General features: G+C 39.4%; 6 protein-coding genes across 11 annotated transcripts in view; all 6 read left to right on the top strand.

Moving 5' to 3' along the window:
- Positions 1–2,495: 2,495 nt before the first annotated feature.
- Positions 2,496–5,827, top strand: abrab (actin binding Rho activating protein b). 2 transcript variants are annotated; one of them, XM_037264307.1, is made up of 5 exons: positions 2,496–3,586; positions 4,024–5,238; positions 5,305–5,357; positions 5,469–5,562; positions 5,713–5,827. In XM_037264307.1, the coding sequence occupies exons 1-2, from the start codon at positions 2,832–2,834 to the stop codon at positions 4,505–4,507; spliced, it is 1,239 nt and encodes a 412-aa protein (XP_037120202.1). In that variant the 5' UTR covers positions 2,496–2,831; the 3' UTR covers positions 4,508–5,238; positions 5,305–5,357; positions 5,469–5,562; positions 5,713–5,827. The 2 variants fall into 2 exon arrangements, with proteins under 2 accessions (XP_037120202.1, XP_037120203.1); XM_037264308.1 differs by having other exon boundaries at positions 2,501–3,586; positions 4,030–5,238.
- On the top strand, positions 5,306–6,052 carry LOC119130814 (zymogen granule membrane protein 16-like). The gene is made up of 3 exons (XM_037264747.1): positions 5,306–5,357; positions 5,430–5,562; positions 5,713–6,052. Exons 1-3 carry the CDS (start codon positions 5,306–5,308, stop codon positions 6,050–6,052), a joined length of 525 nt encoding a protein of 174 aa, XP_037120642.1.
- A 356-nt stretch (positions 6,053–6,408) lies between these two features.
- LOC119130494 (zymogen granule membrane protein 16-like) lies at positions 6,409–7,760 on the top strand. The gene is made up of 4 exons (XM_037264309.1): positions 6,409–6,639; positions 6,712–6,764; positions 6,902–7,034; positions 7,127–7,760. The coding sequence occupies exons 2-4, from the start codon at positions 6,713–6,715 to the stop codon at positions 7,455–7,457; spliced, it is 516 nt and encodes a 171-aa protein (XP_037120204.1). The 5' UTR covers positions 6,409–6,639; position 6,712; the 3' UTR covers positions 7,458–7,760.
- Positions 7,243–9,087, top strand: LOC119130495 (zymogen granule membrane protein 16-like). 2 transcript variants are annotated; one of them, XM_037264311.1, is made up of 5 exons: positions 7,243–7,717; positions 8,017–8,057; positions 8,130–8,182; positions 8,264–8,396; positions 8,535–9,087. In XM_037264311.1, the coding sequence occupies exons 3-5, from the start codon at positions 8,131–8,133 to the stop codon at positions 8,863–8,865; spliced, it is 516 nt and encodes a 171-aa protein (XP_037120206.1). In that variant the 5' UTR covers positions 7,243–7,717; positions 8,017–8,057; position 8,130; the 3' UTR covers positions 8,866–9,087. The 2 variants fall into 2 exon arrangements, with proteins under 2 accessions (XP_037120206.1, XP_037120205.1); XM_037264310.1 differs by lacking the exon at positions 7,243–7,717 and adding an exon at positions 7,813–7,918 and having other exon boundaries at positions 8,015–8,057; positions 8,535–9,081.
- A 752-nt stretch (positions 9,088–9,839) lies between these two features.
- LOC119130588 (zymogen granule membrane protein 16-like) lies at positions 9,840–11,453 on the top strand. 2 transcript variants are annotated; one of them, XM_037264431.1, is made up of 5 exons: positions 9,840–10,064; positions 10,172–10,215; positions 10,305–10,357; positions 10,527–10,653; positions 10,738–11,453. In XM_037264431.1, exons 3-5 carry the CDS (start codon positions 10,306–10,308, stop codon positions 11,045–11,047), a joined length of 489 nt encoding a protein of 162 aa, XP_037120326.1. In that variant the 5' UTR covers positions 9,840–10,064; positions 10,172–10,215; position 10,305; the 3' UTR covers positions 11,048–11,453. The 2 variants fall into 2 exon arrangements, with proteins under 2 accessions (XP_037120326.1, XP_037120327.1); XM_037264432.1 differs by having other exon boundaries at positions 9,877–10,064; positions 10,176–10,215.
- Positions 11,454–11,739: 286 nt separating this feature from the next.
- Positions 11,740–17,037, top strand: part of samd12 (sterile alpha motif domain containing 12) — a 31,505-nt gene continuing 26,207 nt past the window's right edge. The window contains exons 1-2 of one of the 3 annotated variants that reach the window (XM_037264321.1): positions 11,740–11,902; positions 12,328–12,512. In XM_037264321.1, coding sequence (XP_037120216.1) covers positions 12,452–12,512 — 61 coding nt within the window. In that variant the 5' untranslated portion in view covers positions 11,740–11,902; positions 12,328–12,451. Of the gene's footprint in view, positions 11,903–12,064; positions 12,513–17,037 lie in introns of those variants that run through there. The other 2 variants (XM_037264322.1, XM_037264320.1) reach the window with 2 other exon arrangements.

The following is a 17,037-nucleotide window of genomic DNA, read 5'->3' as shown; positions in this document are numbered from 1 at the left end:
CGATACCCGCAACGACGGCCGATACCGTCTACCGACTCTATCCTCGGCAGTATAGTTTGTCTTTGCACTTCATTCCATTAATATTATTATTTTTACACGACAGACACAATAATAGAACAAATCACTGTGCTAGCATTTGTGCTAAGTTGACCTGATAAGAACTTTGCTGCATATTTCAAAATCAAGTTATGATAAGGAAGTTGGTTTTCCCTCCAGGCAAACCAGATGGTGCAAAGTTAACTTTCTTGTTCCACACGTAATGGAGTTTTAAATGTTTCAAGGACATGATGGTGTCAATGACAGGTTGTCAACTTGCCAAAAAAAAAAAAATGCTGTCAGGACCTGTAGTACCTCTTCATAGTTCAGATTCCAGGACCTAATCAGAGGTTAAACAAATTAAAGCAGCCAGCAACCTACTATGATTCCGTCAGCACCTGAATTGACCCGACACCCACGGCGGAATGTGTTCAATAGCGGGTGAAGTGAAGTGTGAAGAGCCTCCGTACAAGCATTTGGCCTTTGTTGGTGTCAGGAGACAACACTACTTTGAAACTTTCCCCTCCATATGTAGCCTCATTGCATTTCTGTAAATTTTTATTATTAAATGTCAAGCGACAGTGTTGGATTTTCTTCTCAGAAAAGTAGCTTGCCATAAACGTCTTTATAAAACAATGTTCTTAAACTCTACTTTTCCTTGTGAAAATCTGTTATTGTTTTCAAACAAAACATTCACTTTGGTTAGATTGTCAGCAAATCAGTCAACATTAAACGTTGAACCTTTGTCTCTCTATAAATATAACATCCTCGCCGGGGGAAAGATGTTGACTTGGGCCATGGTCAGCAGTTTAAATGTTAGATATACTTGGAACGACTTACATGAGTCACCCGGGCAACCGGGGCCAACATTTGTTAAATACTTTAACATGATGCGAACGCATTTTAAGAATCTCCTCGATTGTATTTTCTCACTAGCGATCATTGGAAAACGTCAAAACAATTGAAGATACACTCCACGTATAACACGAGTCCACCGTCAGCGCTGACAAAAGCGGCGGGCGGGCGGGCGGCCTCTCCGCGGTGCTCGAAACCATTAAGCGGTTATCAGTGGCACGGGGGAAAAATGTCCAACATTAAACAGCACTATTCATAGCTTCAACCACTGTAAACACTTGCCACTCTAAAATGCTTTTGTTTTATCATATTCCTTCCTCTTCGGCTTCCACCCTCTTCATAGTGTAAAACACAGTCATGGAGGCTGTCATATAAATCTAAAGCAGGAACTTTTAACTTTCCCTCAACGAGTCCATCTGGTTTCAGTAATGCACCCTGTCCTCTCGTTGGACCGGTGACCGTGACCCCTCCCCGCCCGCAGCCTCTTGGTTGGTCCTCTCTGATCCGTATTTTGGACTTGATTTAATTTTTCCTAATAACCTAATCCTTCTTTTTGAGGGTCAAACAATAACACATCACTTCTTTATAAGTGGATAATATAGAGGTTTACGTTTGCTTGCTGAGGTCAGCTTTAGAGGAAAGTAACGGGGCCATGTTGCGTTGTCAGAACGCACTGTTTGGGGCGGAAATTTTTTGTGTCAGGTGGGGTGGCGGTACAAGTCATACATTTTTTTTTTTTTTTTTAAAAGCAACAGGGAGATATAGAAAACATGCAGGACCCTTGCTGTAATCTCACCCCAGAATCCAAATTGATTCCATAATGGCACCACAGTGACATCTCCTGGTGAGGAGTTATCCTCACAATGTTCTGCTAATGTTTTGAAATAGGATGAAATAACTTAACTTGCTTTATTTTACTTTTTTGACTACTTTCTGAAGTGAGTTGTTTAAAAAAAACACAAGGACAAAATAGCTTCAAATTGATACCATTGATTGGTGCCAAGAAATGATATTATAATATTTACTGTGACTCATTAGGATTTCAAATATTATTTTGCAATAATAACAAGTTGAATTCAAATTATTAAGCACACTCATAAATGCAGAATGTATTGCCCAGTACTGGATTTTTAACTCATTGAATGTCAGCTGTCTCATTTATTGTCTGCTCACTTTGATCAGTTCCGCACTTTAATCAAAGTGGAGTTAAAACAACAGTGCATATTACAAATAGGTCACGAAACCTATCAAATATTTCCGAATCTGACTTTTGCTTGTTTATTGCATGATGAGTCACTCTCGTCTTCTCTGACAAACTGCCAACAGCTGCAACTGTGCATTCGTCCGTGCAAGTATCTATTTATAAGATCCAAACTCCTGGACGCAAAAAAATAAAAAGTGTAACTTTCTGAAAATGATCACACACTGCTCTGTACACTAAAAGTGCCCAAAAAGAATTTTCTTATGTTTCTTCCCTGCACACTTGAATCAACTGTGCTCTAAGCGGCATTGCAAATTGAAACCATTACATGCGTCATCTTGCTATGCACTTTCTTTTTCGGGGCAAGAGTTGCCTCATGGTACTTTGCTGTCTCTCAATTCTACCTATGGGTTCCTCTATGTACTTCAATCTTGCTTCTCGGAATGTCCTGATCAAAATAGCCAATCACTTAAAATGTTACAAGTACAAAACAGAGTCATGCAAAATATATGCAGTGGAGCGTTCTAGTGTTGAGGCACTGTGATGAAACATGACTCTGAGTTGGGGTGAGGAGTGTCAGGCAAAGGTGCCTGGAATGGAACCCTGCTTTCAGAGCCCAAACGTCAACTGGTCGGGTAGGCTTCGGCGGAGTGTTTACAAAGGAAGAAAATATTGTTAGAACCTGACAGCTCAGTTAAGGGACTATTCATGCTTTAAATTTGTTTTCACAACGCGCGTAATGATGTCAAATCAACAAAAGGATCCAGCCTCTCTATGGAAAGCATCCAGCAAGAAAAACATCAAGAAGCTTCGAGCCATCAGCACGGTGTGTGGCCTGGCAAAAAGTTGGCAGCAGTGGATATCAGAGAATGAGAAGAAGCAGGCTGCAGAACCGAGTGGATGGTGTCCAACGCAGGGAGACTCGGCAGAGGAATCCCAAAAGACTTGGACGGATAAGAAATCCATCTCCAGTCAGAAGACGGAGGATGTTCTCTCTCATGTGGTTGCTTCCAAAGGATTATCTGACCCTCCAAATTTGCCTGAAGATAGAACCCAGATTGAAAACAATTCTGAGGTAGCGATGATTACCTCCTCGATGAAGATGACGCTGGTCAAGAAGAATGTTACCGGTGGGCATCAAAATAGAAGTGTAGGAGTTAAGTTACTGACAAAGAGAAGTGAGAAAGGAGGATCAGGTGAAGATGCAGAGAAGTTCCTAGAGACTAAAAGCTCTCCTACGTTCCACACAAAGTCTTCCGATGTGGTCTTACCACTCATCCCAACTGAGATTCAGGTGGAAAATGAGCAAGAACCCGCAAAAGAAGACGATTTGGAACAAGAGCAGAATCTTGTTACTAAGGAGGATAGTGGACCTTCTGAGGTAGAAAAGGAAACACTAAACATAGACGATGAAGCACCACCGATTAGTTCAAGGGAAGTCTGTGTCTGTGACGAAGAGTCTACAGTGAAAATCAAACGTCCGCAAATCGCATCGTGAGTAAAACGATTTTTCCAGACCTTGTGTTAGTCAAAAGATTACAAACTGAGTAAAATTATTGGTGCGGTAGTAACTCGGTCAGCAAGTTCTTGACTTAGAAGTAAAATACGGGACTGGTCATTGAAGATATGGCAGCTGAAGGTACAAACCTCTGAAATCGTACAGATATGGCCTTGGTGTCTTTTGTGATGCATTTCATATATTCAATTGGCGTGAAACCAGTGGCCGCCCACTCATGAAATCTTGTGTACGCTCCAAATGTATAGTGGGGGCTACCGTTCATTTGATACCCCCCGAGGGACCATCAACCACAAATCTTTTTTTTCTTTTCTTGACTAACATTTTCACGTCTGGTTTAACATTTAACACGTCAGTGGATGGGTTTAGTTTGGTGTGGTTTTACACAATGATGCAATCTCAACATCCTTTTCAGGTTCGGAAAGGAAGCTGTGGATGCCAATAAGATCAATGCTCTCTCCAAGAAATACAGTCCTGTTGGGAATCTCAAGAGTCGCTGGCAAAACTGGGCTTCGGAACACACTGAAAACCAGAAACTAAACCCCTTCAGTGAAAACTTTGACTACGAATACTCCGTGTCCCTCCGCCTCCAAAAAGGTCAAGACGGATACGGACGCCCTAAGGAGGGCACCAAAACAGCCGAGAGAGCCAAACGTGCTGAGAAACACATCCATGGAGAGATCTCAGATATGTGTTACGTGATCAGAACTATGGCTAATCCGGATCAAAACGGAAAGACACGGGTTACGTTTGGAAAACTGTTTGACAGATATGTTCGTATCTCTGATAAGGTGGTGGGGATTCTAATGAGAGCTCGAAAACACGGGAAGGTCCACTTTGAAGGGGAAATGTTGTGGCAAGGACAAGACGACGGAGTGATCATCACACTGTTAGTGTGATAACGCTTTGATCCGGTACTAGCATAACAAAGATGCAACGCTATTGTCAAAATGTTGGGCAGCCACCCCCAAAAAAGTGGCAGGTTTGCATTTCTAATCACAAAAGTAGGGACTACCAGATACTTCTAGCATGGTTTTAGGGGTTCCAAGTTAAATGAGCAGATAGCCTAGCTTAACCAAGGGTGATGCTAAAGTATATCCACAGGGGAGACTTATTCCACAGTTGATAACTGGCAGATACAATTTTAACTGTTTCGAAAAAATCTCAAAGGTTATATAATAGATATTGAATGATGTGCATTGTGTTGTTCAGGTTTGTCATTTGACATTGAGTGTTTAAAGATTAGTTTGTGTTTGTTTGGGGCTTCCGGTTTCACCTGTGAAAACTGTCCATGATGTGTGGTGATGTCATAGAGTTGTTAAAAGATATGTCAATGTCAAACAAAAAAAAGCAGGCAGGGCTGGTTGGACATGTATAAGAATTCAAAACATACTTGAAACTTTTTTTGAATACTGAAGATCCTCCTCCACTCATTTTAATGCGCACATATACTTGAAGGAAGGGCCAGTGCAAAAGGTGGGAATAAACGTAAAATCAACCAGTGTAACCTGGAAGGCTAATCCTGAAACTTCCTTATTGTAGAGGTAATCTTAAGAGTTTTTCTGCATTCCTGTTTTAAAAATGTAATGGTTTTATTTTTGTTCCCAGAAAATTCCCAAACGAGCAACAGGTAAGGCTGATTTTTGTTTATCTAATATTTATAATGATTATTTATCTCTATCATTTGTTTTCACAGAATGATTTTTCTGCTCTTTATTGCACTTCTCTCCAAAATTGCTTTGGCTGACGGTAAATGAATTCACTCATACTTGTTTGCTTTTAGAGCTCCCTTAAAAAGTTTGTGAACGTATTTTTTTGCAGACTGGCATGAGGCTCAGTTCTATTCGTTCTCACCACAAGTTGGCTCAGGACAGGGCGTCTCATATGTCATTACCGGGATAGGACGGATTACGGGTGTCCGAGTGTGGGAGGCCTCCAACAGTGTCATTTATGGGTGAGTGATTAATTCATATGGAACAATGTAATCAGTGGCAAACATTGAATGTAAAAAAAAAATAACTTTTTTTTTAACAATACATTGTTTTCATTGCACATTTTTTTATACTTTTATATACATTTCAAGTGACTATTTTATCTTCAACAGCTTCCAGTTTCGCTACGGCCACACCTGGACGGATGTGGCGGGTCGCGAGTTGGGCCAAAAGCAGGAGATAGAATTGTTTGACGACGAGGCCATTGTGGCCATCTCGGGAAAATATGCACACAACATTCAATCTGTGGTGTTCACCACCAATCTGGGCCGTTCGCTCTTCGCGGGCAGGCCAATAGGGCACTCGTTCAACATGTACCCGGAAAACGAGAAGGCCGAACTGCGCTTCATCAGCGGCCGGTTCCAAGGGGCCATCACCTCCATGGGGGCACACTGGGCGCTTGTTACAGAACCTTATGGAACAAATACGCACACAAATGCAACACACGTGTAATTTCATTCATTATCTGCATTTGACCTATATTCATTAAATATCAATAAAATCTTCTGACTGAAACATAATCATTGTGTGTAAGTCTTATTTTTAACTAATAACGCCTTGTCATTTAGATTTGAAAAAAGCAATGTCTAAAGAATTTTCTCACAGATAAACTCCAAACTTTACTTAATGGGTTTTTGGTAAAAGAATTTGATGAACTAGCTAACCCAACAAGTTAATGCTGGATGCCAAAACGACGCTCAAGGAAGCAGATTTAAAATAGGTGCAACCAAAGCAGGTTCTATGTGGTCATAACTGACGAAGAGTTAAAATAAAAAATCGAGTCGCAAGCACCTCCTCCGTTTATCTGGGCTTCGACATCAACTTGAAGGAAGTACAAAAAGTAAAAATAGTCATTCGGAGTTTAATCTGATGGACTAATGCTGGGACTTCCTGATCGGGAATACATGTTTTATCTGTAAACTTGATCAAAATTTTGATTTATGAATTCCTGCTGAGACAAACAAACTAAATTGTGATTGTTTTGTTTTTTTATGAAAGGAATCCTCCAATTTCTGAGAAAATTAACAAACAAACAACAGGTAAGGCTAATTTCTGTTCTTTTGATATTATTCATGATTTCTTAATTTTGTCCCCTATTTTTGTGTTCACAGAATGATTTTTCTGATCTTTATTGCACTTCTCACCGGAACAACTTTGGCTTATGGTAAATCTGCATGTTAACACGACATGTTTTTATGACATTAACTCATTCAGTGTCATTGACGCTTATAGACGTCAAAGATATTAACTTGTTTGGCAGTGGTTTTATATCTTTCTTGTTTTTGCGTGTATTCTTGGCAGACTGGCATGACCCTCAGTACTACTCGTTCTCGCCTCAAGTGGGCTCAGGAAAAGGCCTCTCATATGCCATCACCGGCAAGGGACGGATTACGGGTGTCCGAGTGTGGGAGGCCCGCAACAGCTTCATTTACGGGTAAATTACTCATTTTTGTAATACATTGTTTTCATTGGACAGCAACATTTTTTATTTGTATACATTTCAAGTGACTATTTTATCTTCAACAGCTTCCAGTTTCGCTACGGCCACACTTGGACGGATGTGGCGGGTCGCGAGTTGGGCCAAAAGCAGGAGATAGAATTGTTTGACGACGAGGCCATTGTGGCCATCTCGGGAAAATATGCACACAACATTCAGTCTGTGGTGTTCACCACCAATCTGGGCCGTTCGCTCTTTGCGGGCAGGCCAATAGGGCACTCGTTCAACATGTACCCGGAAAACGAGAACGCCGAATTACGCTTCATCAGCGGCCGGTTCCAAGGTGCCATCTCCTCCATGGGGACACACTGGGCGCTTGTTACAGAACCATATGGAACAAATGGAAAATACTTGCAATGAACCTATCATCTGAATTGGGCATTTTATAAATATCAATAAAATGTTAACCAATTTGCACCAAAATCAAATTTCTGTCCTTATTGAAGAAGTGAAGTAATGATTTGATTATTGACCAATTTGATGATCTAATTTAGTTTGTTTGTTTATTATTTATAATAATTATAATTTGACACAGCACAACGCTCGAGGGACTACCAAGCTGAAAATGTCCGTGTAGGTTATGTCATATTTAAAAGACATGTCAACGCCACCCAATAGGTGTAAGCAAAGCAGGTTCTACATGAACATAGTTGACGAAGAGTTGAGAAAAAAAAAATTGAAGTCACAAGCACCTCCTCCACTCACTCATCTGCGTCTCGACATCAACTTGAAGGAAGTGCCAAAAGTTTTCTCTTGAGATAAACTGCCAAAAATAGTCATTCTGAGTTTAATCTGATGGACTAATCCGTGGAATTTTGGAGCGATAATACACGTTTTATCTGTCAGCTTGTTCAAAATATCGGTTTATGAATTCCTGCCAAGACAAACAAACAAAATTGTGATTGTTTTTCTTTTAACGGTATCCTCCAATTTCTGAGAAAATTACTAAACAAACAACAGGTAAGGCTAATTCCTGTTCATCCTATGTTTATAATGAATGCATTTTTTTATCTCTATCTTTTGTTTTCACAGAATGATTTTTCTGGTCTTTATTGCACTTCTCTCCGGAACTGCTTTGGCTGACGGTAAATGGATTCACTGCTGCTCTTGTGCTTTTAGATCTACCTAATTCTTTATTAAAAAGTTTGTACATGTATTTTTGGCAGTCTGGCATGACGCTCAGTCCTACTCGTTCTCGCAACAAGTTGGCACAGGAAACGGCCTCTCGTATGCCATCACCGGAACCGGACGGATTACAGGTGTCCGAGTATGGGAGGCCAACAATAATTTCATTTACGGGTGAGTAAATAATTCATATGGAATAATATGATTGGCAAAAGTTAAATGTAAAAAAAAGTTCTTTTATTTATAATTTATTGTTTTCATTGCACATTTTTTCCATATACATTTCAAGTCACTTTATTTTGTCTTCATCAGCTTCCAACTTCGCTACGGCTACACCTGGACCGATGTGACGGGCCTCAAGTTGGGACAAAAACAAGAGATAATATTATTTGACGACGAGGCCATTGTGGCCATCTGGGGAAAATATGCATTCTACATTCAGTCTGTGGTGTTCACCACCAACCTGGGTCGTTCGCTCTTCGCGGGCAGGCCGGTAGGGCACTCGTTCAACATGTACCCGGCAGACGAGAACGGCGAACTGCGCTTCATCAGCGGTCGGTTCCAAGGGGCCATCACCTCCATGGGGGCACACTGGGCCATTGTTACGGATCCGTATAGAAGGAATGGAAAATACTTGCAATGAATCTATCATCTGTGAAGACAATAAAGCATTCTCGCCATCATTATTTTACATCTTAAATCTCTGTCCAACATGAAATAGGGAATGTCATCTGTTGCATTTAATTGTGTGTGTCATTTGGTTTAGTGCTTTCTTGAATGCCATTTATCATTTATTGTGCGTGCTTTTTAAATGAATAAACGATACGTGCGTGATTTGAAAATAAAATAAAAATGGCTGACAAAATACAACTTGACTTGTAGACATTCACTTTTGAGGTAAAAATTTCAAATGTAGTGCAACCTTTAATTAGATTTTTCTAATGTTTTGAATACACCAGTCCTACTTTTCTGTTTTTTTTGCAACCTGTTGCACAATTTGATAAAGAAAAAGGGGCGGAATGGAAAATTTGCTTGTTTCAGGAATCCATCAATGTGTTTCCTGGTTCAGTTCACTCTGCGCTATTATAAGATCAGGAGTCATTTTTTTGATTGAAGTCTAGAATTGCGAGGCCGTTGATCAATTCTCAGATGTGGTTTTGATTTCATAAAGAGGCCATGAATTTTATTGGCAGCACCAGTTGTAAGGTTCACAGTTCATTTATTTGTCAGAGAACCAAACGTTGAGCAAAAAGGACTGAAATATTAACAAGTTGGGAAATTTTGAAGGTGTCAAATTAAGTGGGCTATTTTAGGTTCACACATTTTGTAAATAGTCTTATGTTAATTGCCAAATAGTTATTTTATTCTTACAGCGCCGGATTATTGTGTATTGTTTGAGCTACCATTGTCTCATTCTCAAAACGTCAAGACACGATTTGACCTTTTACATAATACCTTTCTGATTTCCCCATCATTGTTTTCAAGCTTTCAAATTTACAGTACATACTTTGCACTCTAGCAGGTGAATTAAATGAAATAGCTGAAAACTTGTTTCACAGCTGTTCAACCACTTGTCAAAAAAAAAAAAAAAAAAATGAAAACGAGTGAGTCAGTCATCCACACCCCAAATTAACATATTCTGAATCCACAACGGGCAGCAGTGGCGGACCGGTAAAGCAGCTAACTGGGTGGGTGGTCATAATTATTTCCTCGTTACGGCTTCAAGCAGGATATTTTCATCTCTAATCTGCATTCGGCTCAGGCGTCGCTCAAGGCTTGTTTAAAAGCTCTTCCCATAATTCGAACGGAAGCAGATTTTTTCAGCCCTTGCACGGAAAACCTGTGAGTAGAATTTGTTTGATTTTCTGACGATTTATTATCTATTCATAATATTAGTTTTGCATAAATGTTATTCTGTATTTTGATTAGATTTTGTATTTTCTGACTAGGTAGATGCCGTAGTATTTGCTGTGTGTTCCGACCAGTCAAACAGGTAACAACAGAGGCTGCTTAAATACCTCACAAATGTACAAAGTAACTAAATATATAAATATATTTATATTTTTTGTTTGTTTTTTACAGAATGCCAAACATTGTAATCACCGCCATACTTGTTCTTTGTGTATTTTATAATGGTAAGTTATTTCATTTAGCATTACTGGACACATTTTTGAAAACATAACAACTATCAAAAGATTTGACAAAGAGGGAATATTTTGTGATCAGATAAGAAAGCTATGATTCAATTTTTATTTTTATTTTTTTTTGGTGGAGCTTCCTGATTTTTTTTTTTCTTCCTTCCAGTCCAGGCAGACCAGTACGCCTTTTCCCAGCCGGTAGGCCCTGGGGGAGGTACATCATTCACTCTCGGTGGAGATGGGCCCATCACAGCTATCAAGTTATGGGAGCGATACAACAGCTTTATCACCGGGTAAATATTTGATAAACGCAATCGGATAGGACTGGAGTTGCCTACACATGATAATGTAACTAACGTGTTTCGTTTCTCCATCAGTATCCAGTTCCGCTATGGTAGCACTTGGTCAGCTCTAATTGGCTCTGAAACAGGAATGCCCAAGGAGCTGGAGTTGTTCAAGGGTGAAACCTTTATTCAGGTTTCTGGAAAGTACACCAATGTCATTCACTCGCTTGTGTTCATCACCAACAAGGGCCGAACGCTGCAAGCGGGACAGCCCGTTGGCAATTCCTTCAACATGTATGCCCCCACCAAGGACACTGAGCTGATCCTCATCAGCGGCCAAAACCGTGGAAACTCTTTTACATTCTTTGGGGCACATTGGGGCGCACCTAAATATTATGTATAGCCTCATTTGAATGTAACCTTCCCCCAGCTTGGTTCTTGAAAAATTAATAGGTAAATTATGGGCTTTTTTTTTTTTTTTTACTCTTAACTGGATTAATCAGTTTAAATGTGATTTCTGAGACTTAATTGGACCTTGTCCCTGTCAGAATTATAACAGCTAGCCTATAAATTTGCTTTATTATTTTGATTTTATTTTTTTAATATATGCAGCACTTGTCTATGTGCTGCCTAAGCATAAAAGAATATGAGATATGGAAACAAAAGGGCAAGCAACGGCATAACTTTATTGACAAAAAAGGTTGTATAAATGATATTTTTTCCTCAAGGTGTCACTGATTGGTAAATTTGTCCTTTGATTTGTGGAGTTTGCATTTCATTGCAATAAAATCATGTTTTGCTGTAATTTATTTTGCTGTCTTTAGTCTTGGCACCATTTTCTTTAGATGTCAAGAGAATCAGCATTACAGAGAATATATTGATGTGGCATTTATAATCTTGCACACCAACCTGGTAAACTAAATAATAACAATAGAAGAATAAAAGAAGAAAAAGAAGACAACGAAAACATCATAGAACATTCAATTTAAAAGAATATTTCATTTTATTCTATTGTATAAAAATCCCTATTTAAATAGGGAATGAGTGACTCATTGAAAATCCAGCCAGCGTATGACTACATTGCCCATAATGCTTTGAGGTGCGGCAGCAGCTCTGCACTCTGCTTTGCCCGCAGCAATGAAATGATAACACGGCAGAACAAGGTAGAAAGAGAAAGCGTTGCCTTTCCAATTTTCTCCATCTCCTTTGCCAGTGATGCCCTCATCTCTGGAGTGACGTCATGGCCGTCGAAGGTAAGGTGACATGATGTTTGCTTGTGTGGGGGGGACAAATAAACAAACAAAAAAAAGGAAATAGTTAAAGACAAGGAAGGCTTCGCTGCGTGCCCAGACTTAGAACGGGTCAAGTGTGAAAGCTCGTGATTGGGTAATGCTTTGCAAGCCCTTTTTTTTTTTTTTTTCTTTTCCGCATCACTGTGCCGGTAATCTACTCATGACAGCACGCATCACTTGCAGACAGCCTTGTTCGTGTGCACGCGCATTTTCCATTGTTTCCCATTGTGCGCGTGATGCTTTTGCAGAGTGACACACCACGACACAGGTCTGCAGACTAACAGTGTCGGCTTTGTTTTGCACAATCATCTCCTTCCAATTTGTTTGGAAAGGCACGGTGGCTTTTGTCATGTGATGTCACTCTCCGTCCACCGCATTTCTCTAAAACTAGTCCAGCTCATCCTGCAGCAGGTGGTCTAACATGCGAATCATCTCGCCTGTAATTGAGAGTAAACAGCTACTGAAGCATCTCTGAGGGGATTTGAGAGAATCTTCTGGACTGTGTGTGGTTTGCAATGCTCGGCAGGTCTCATCACCTTATTGGAGGTATCTTATGGATCCAGAATCCCATGAGAGGTAGGCTCTTTTTAACTGTACATTTGTTTCCTGACTTGTAGTAGTTTATTTTCTCTCTCTCTGGGTGTATGCTCTTGCTTGTATGACTGGAATGAGCCGCCCCAGCATACCTTTCTATCAGGCACTGACAACAAATGTTAGTATCAGAACTTGACAGTCTTGTTTCTCCTCAAAGACATGATGACGTGTATGCTTTGTTTTATTTTGTTCTCATGTAAGAACATGCCATGCTTCGGTGTTATTGAATAGGTTGAGAAGATGGAAATATGTTCTAAATACACAAAAGTGACCAGAAGAGTGATGTCAAATATGAGTTGGTAGATGTCTTTTAAAACACGTGCTTTCCCATGTGACTAGGAATTTTGAAGACACATTGAACGTCACTTTTTTTTCCCCCGTCATATTTGATATCTATATTAAAAACTTTCTACGATCCGGCTTTGACAGGTTATGATGAGCCCTATAATAATCCAAATTCCAAATGTCACACTGCAAAGATTTGCCATTTAACCTTGGTTAAATCAAAATCATTATATGTCAGAACCATCCATCAAAGCACATCCTAGAACACGACGTCCTCCATTTACAGTAATGAGGAAGAAGCAATAAGTGACGATTGAGGCAAGAAGGGGAATGGCTTGACAGTACTGGGGGAAAAACATGCCAAGTTGTGAGTGCAATAGAACATCCACTCTTTAAAACTGCTGGGTTAAAAATTAGACTGACCCAGGAGTTGGGGCAATTGGAAACTAGCATTTTTGTTGTTGCCTTAGCAACCTGCTGTAAAACTAACTTGCTTGTGTCATCCCAGCAAAAGCTTGAATTTATAAATTCGCCACGCAGGCTAAAAATAAGATTGTTATTTTTAGAAACGCTCGAATCTATCTAATTAAGATTTCTAAAGCTATCCCTGTGGCATTCATAGCCAAAACACTTCAATAGTTCTCATTGAATCATACTGGAGGAAAAATAACACACCTCTGCAGCATGACACTTCTCTTCCAGACCCTCAGACATGGAAAATAGGTCAACTATTTCATCATTTATAACACATGAGAAGACAATTTTTGCTTTTGAAAGAATAAAGAGCTTTTCTAAATTCTTTTGGAAGTAAATGCCACTTCAAAACTTTGCGTACAAAAGAGCTTTGAATTAGACTCGCGAGTTTCTTAATTAATGATGAAGCCTATCATAGTTGATGCCTGAGCATTTAAAGGCCAGAATAAATCCAATGTAAAAATACAGTCAAACAATCATGGCAGTTGTCAAATTTGGCTCAAATCAACGAAATGGATGACGCTAAGAATGCAAAGCCTCAAAGTGCACCCCGACCGAGTCTGGCCCAAGCAGTTGTTTACGCCTGTGGCTAAATGTGCTCATTTGCGCATCAAGCTCCCTTAATGTCCTCCTCTGCCTGCCTTGTGCATCCATTCAGAAAAGTCCATTCCAAATCCATTCCCAGGTTTAATAGAGCAATAGAATTAGTGCAATCCAAAAATGTATTACGCTCTGTGGTTAAAGGATTACATCTGTTAGGTCGTAACAACAGGAAGGAGCATCTGTTTAGTCTTGTTGACAAAAATAAGGATTAGAAAAGGATTAGCTAAATATTCAGGCAAAATTACATTGAATCAATTCAATTAAAGGTAGAAAAAATAACCAGAAAATCTTTTTACAAGTCATTTTATATGCCCTTGGTGCTTTTTGCGTTTTCTTAAACCACGCTAAGAAATAAGGCCGGATAATATTCGGGTATTTTCCTCTAGTGTTGTTTCTTGTTCATCGTAAATTTACTTCCTCCTCATTGTCTGTCTGATAATTTCACAAGACTGGAAAAGTTAATATTCCGACTGCAGAGAAATGCAAGCGAGTGAACTGAACCGCCCAAAATTCCGTTTTTGACCTTATTCAGTTATTGAAAGGTCACATTGGAGAAATTGTGATTGTCTCTCATCTTTCTACCATCTATCATCAAAATGTGACTTCTTATGTTGTACAAGGACACTTTAAAATCCACCAGCCCTGATGTCAGCCCGTTTGAAGTTTTCAAGCCCATGTAAATTAAACTCTGGAGAGCAGAGATAAGTGGAATCCTTTTTTTTTTTCTTTTTTTTTAACACCCATCATCTCAGCGACAAATGACGCACGGCTTTTTGGGAATATTTCACATCGTCAGTGATGTGGAGTGGAGCAACCTCACGGCCCAAAATGAACTGGAAATGATCTGCTCTGCCGTTTTGAAACTGCTGAAGTGTTAATTATGTGATATGCCCATGGGCACGGATGGCGGAGTCAATGTCAGGTGAAGGAAACGAGATTGTAAACAGAAACCCAAAAATCCCCTCTAATATTTGAACAATTATTATTTTGGCCCTTAGAGCGAGTTTGTTCTTCTTATCAAATATTTAAATGAACAATCCCACAGTTCTAAATTAAGACGATCTATTTATGGAGCATTTCTGCTGCTTGACTTTGAAGCCGAGAGCATTTATGCATGCTCTAAAGTGAGTCAGAGTTAAATGCAGTTTATATTTAGCCCACCCGGCTTTGTGCAAAAAATGTGGGCCATTTGACTGCTTTTTTTTTTTTTTTTTACTGGCTCCACCTCACTGACTTACTTTGTCTCTAGTTCTCATAAACAAAAAAAATGTGGCTTCGCTTCAGCTCCTCCTCCCTTTCAAAAAAGATTCAAATTAGCACTTTAGTGTGCTAAGCAGACACTGATTTCATTTCTCACATTCATGTTTTTGTCTCAGTTTTTTTTTTCTGGGAGTGAAGTGGGTGGACTTGCTTGACACCATCGTGCATATTTGTTAGGCTTGCTCAGTTTCTCAGGGGATAGTGTTGGGGTTTGTTCATACGCATGAGTGTTATTCACATATGCATGCACACGTTTGCAGCAGCACGTCAATATTTGACGCCATTCTAAACGAATGCAGCGACTGTGGTTGCTAGAATAATTCAATCAGTGGTTGACCCCTGTTGCTTTAACTGATAGACAAAAAAAAACATATTTACAACATTCAACTAAAAATATTTAAAAAAATAAAATATCTGGTAACAAATATTTTTCACAATTTTATAAGGAATCTTTTTACTTTGACATCATTTTTAAGTTAAAAAAATATCTAGTAACATTCACTGTTTAATTCCATTGTTAATTATTCAATTTAAAAAGTAGTATGCCGTCTGACATTATTATTATTATTATTATTATTATTATTGAGAGAATATAAAGAAAAGGATGCTGACACCCATTGTTTGCCTTCCCCTCCAACATTCACACATCGCATGCCAGGGTGGAGAGAGTGACGATGGGAAATGCTATTTATAGTAACGGTTGCTGATTCAAAAAAAGAAAGAAAGATTATTGCCTCTCCCCTGCACTCGTCTCATTATAGGATTGTGGGCAATTCAATAGTCCTCTATCTTCATCTTGTCTTTGTTGATAGTCTTAATTCCTGTCATCATCTTGTCATCCGCTTCTAAATGTCTTTAGCCTGACCCCACTCTTTGCTTCTCTGATCCTTTTAAAGGAAGACTGCAATTTCTCCTCTGTGTGATTGTATATCAATCGCCATCTCCTGAAAGAGTGAGGCGAGACCAGGGGAAGCGGTGAAGAGGGTGCAATGTTTCGTGCCACGCATTTCAATTGCATTCAGAACCTGGCTCACTTGTCTCTAATCTTCCTTGCACCTCAGGTCCGGCGCTGAAGGAATGCGTTTGGAGCTTAAAAAAAAAGGATCCAAAATGAATCAATCATAAAATCTCATCTTCACCCAAGACATTTGACTAAAATGTTATCATGAACTAAAACCTAGCAAGAAAGATGATTGGTAAACATGACCCATTTATTGTACCGTTCACATTTCCATTTGCACTGAGAGTTTCCACAATGCCGGCTAATCGTGATTGCGGTGATCGGGTGTGACACAACGTGTGACGGGAAACCGTCAGTCGTCGAGGCTTCATGTGCACTCACTTCCTTGAGTGATTCTTTACATGACAACAAATCATATTGTCTTCCCCCACACATTCCAAATTTGTTTCCAGCCAGTCACTTTACAGTCTTTTTCCGTGAGAGACACAATGGAAACTTTCCGACAACACGGAAGGAAACTTTAGGTGTAGAATTAGACGATGATAATCTGTTGAAATCTCCATCGACTTTGCAATGTCTGAAAGGCATGGCATTGGAATTCAGCAGTATTTGTTTTTTGCAATTTGCATATCTCCTTTACCAAATTGTTTTCTTTTATTTACATATGATTAGTTGATCTCCGTGCAAATAATATTTCCAATGCCTTGGTTGTTTGATTATCCAGATGCAGATTCAGAAATTTAGTTTTTTTAATTGGTGAAATGTTGCAAATGATATTGGATTCTTCCATATCATCATCCAAAACTATCCTCTGCTGAACTGTGCAGTCACCACTTGATGTGCTTTGTCGACATCTAGCGGTAAAGTTTAGAGTCACATGTAATCATGTTTTTTTTTCACAAATTTGTGTGCGTGTGTGCTTTC

This window comes from Syngnathus acus, chromosome 11 (genome assembly GCF_901709675.1).
Source record: "Syngnathus acus chromosome 11, fSynAcu1.2, whole genome shotgun sequence".
Taxonomy (NCBI): Eukaryota; Metazoa; Chordata; class Actinopteri; order Syngnathiformes; family Syngnathidae; genus Syngnathus; species Syngnathus acus.
The sequence above is the reverse complement of the archived record's forward strand: the minus strand, read 5'-3'. Positions and strand labels throughout refer to the sequence as shown.

What these genes read in the sequence shown, in the direction of transcription:
- LOC119130494 (XM_037264309.1), top strand. Translation starts at nt 6,713, where the DNA reads ATGATTTTTCTGATCTTTATTGCACTTCTCACCGGAACAACTTTGGCT. An exon ending in CGGAACAACTTTGGCTTATG is followed by an intron (nt 6,765 to 6,901) that starts GTAAATCTGCAT and finishes TATTCTTGGCAG; the next exon opens with ACTGGCATGACCCTCAGTAC. An exon ending in CGCAACAGCTTCATTTACGG is followed by an intron (nt 7,035 to 7,126) that starts GTAAATTACTCA and finishes TATCTTCAACAG; the next exon opens with CTTCCAGTTTCGCTACGGCC.
- abrab (XM_037264307.1), top strand. Translation starts at nt 2,832, where the DNA reads ATGATGTCAAATCAACAAAAGGATCCAGCCTCTCTATGGAAAGCATCC. An exon ending in AAACGTCCGCAAATCGCATC is followed by an intron (nt 3,587 to 4,023) that starts GTGAGTAAAACG and finishes CATCCTTTTCAG; the next exon opens with GTTCGGAAAGGAAGCTGTGG.
- LOC119130588 (XM_037264431.1), top strand. Translation starts at nt 10,306, where the DNA reads ATGCCAAACATTGTAATCACCGCCATACTTGTTCTTTGTGTATTTTAT. An exon ending in TCTTTGTGTATTTTATAATG is followed by an intron (nt 10,358 to 10,526) that starts GTAAGTTATTTC and finishes TCTTCCTTCCAG; the next exon opens with TCCAGGCAGACCAGTACGCC. An exon ending in TACAACAGCTTTATCACCGG is followed by an intron (nt 10,654 to 10,737) that starts GTAAATATTTGA and finishes TTTCTCCATCAG; the next exon opens with TATCCAGTTCCGCTATGGTA.
- LOC119130814 (XM_037264747.1), top strand. Translation starts at nt 5,306, where the DNA reads ATGATTTTTCTGCTCTTTATTGCACTTCTCTCCAAAATTGCTTTGGCT. An exon ending in CAAAATTGCTTTGGCTGACG is followed by an intron (nt 5,358 to 5,429) that starts GTAAATGAATTC and finishes ATTTTTTTGCAG; the next exon opens with ACTGGCATGAGGCTCAGTTC. An exon ending in TCCAACAGTGTCATTTATGG is followed by an intron (nt 5,563 to 5,712) that starts GTGAGTGATTAA and finishes TATCTTCAACAG; the next exon opens with CTTCCAGTTTCGCTACGGCC.
- LOC119130495 (XM_037264311.1), top strand. Translation starts at nt 8,131, where the DNA reads ATGATTTTTCTGGTCTTTATTGCACTTCTCTCCGGAACTGCTTTGGCT. An exon ending in CGGAACTGCTTTGGCTGACG is followed by an intron (nt 8,183 to 8,263) that starts GTAAATGGATTC and finishes TATTTTTGGCAG; the next exon opens with TCTGGCATGACGCTCAGTCC. An exon ending in AACAATAATTTCATTTACGG is followed by an intron (nt 8,397 to 8,534) that starts GTGAGTAAATAA and finishes TGTCTTCATCAG; the next exon opens with CTTCCAACTTCGCTACGGCT.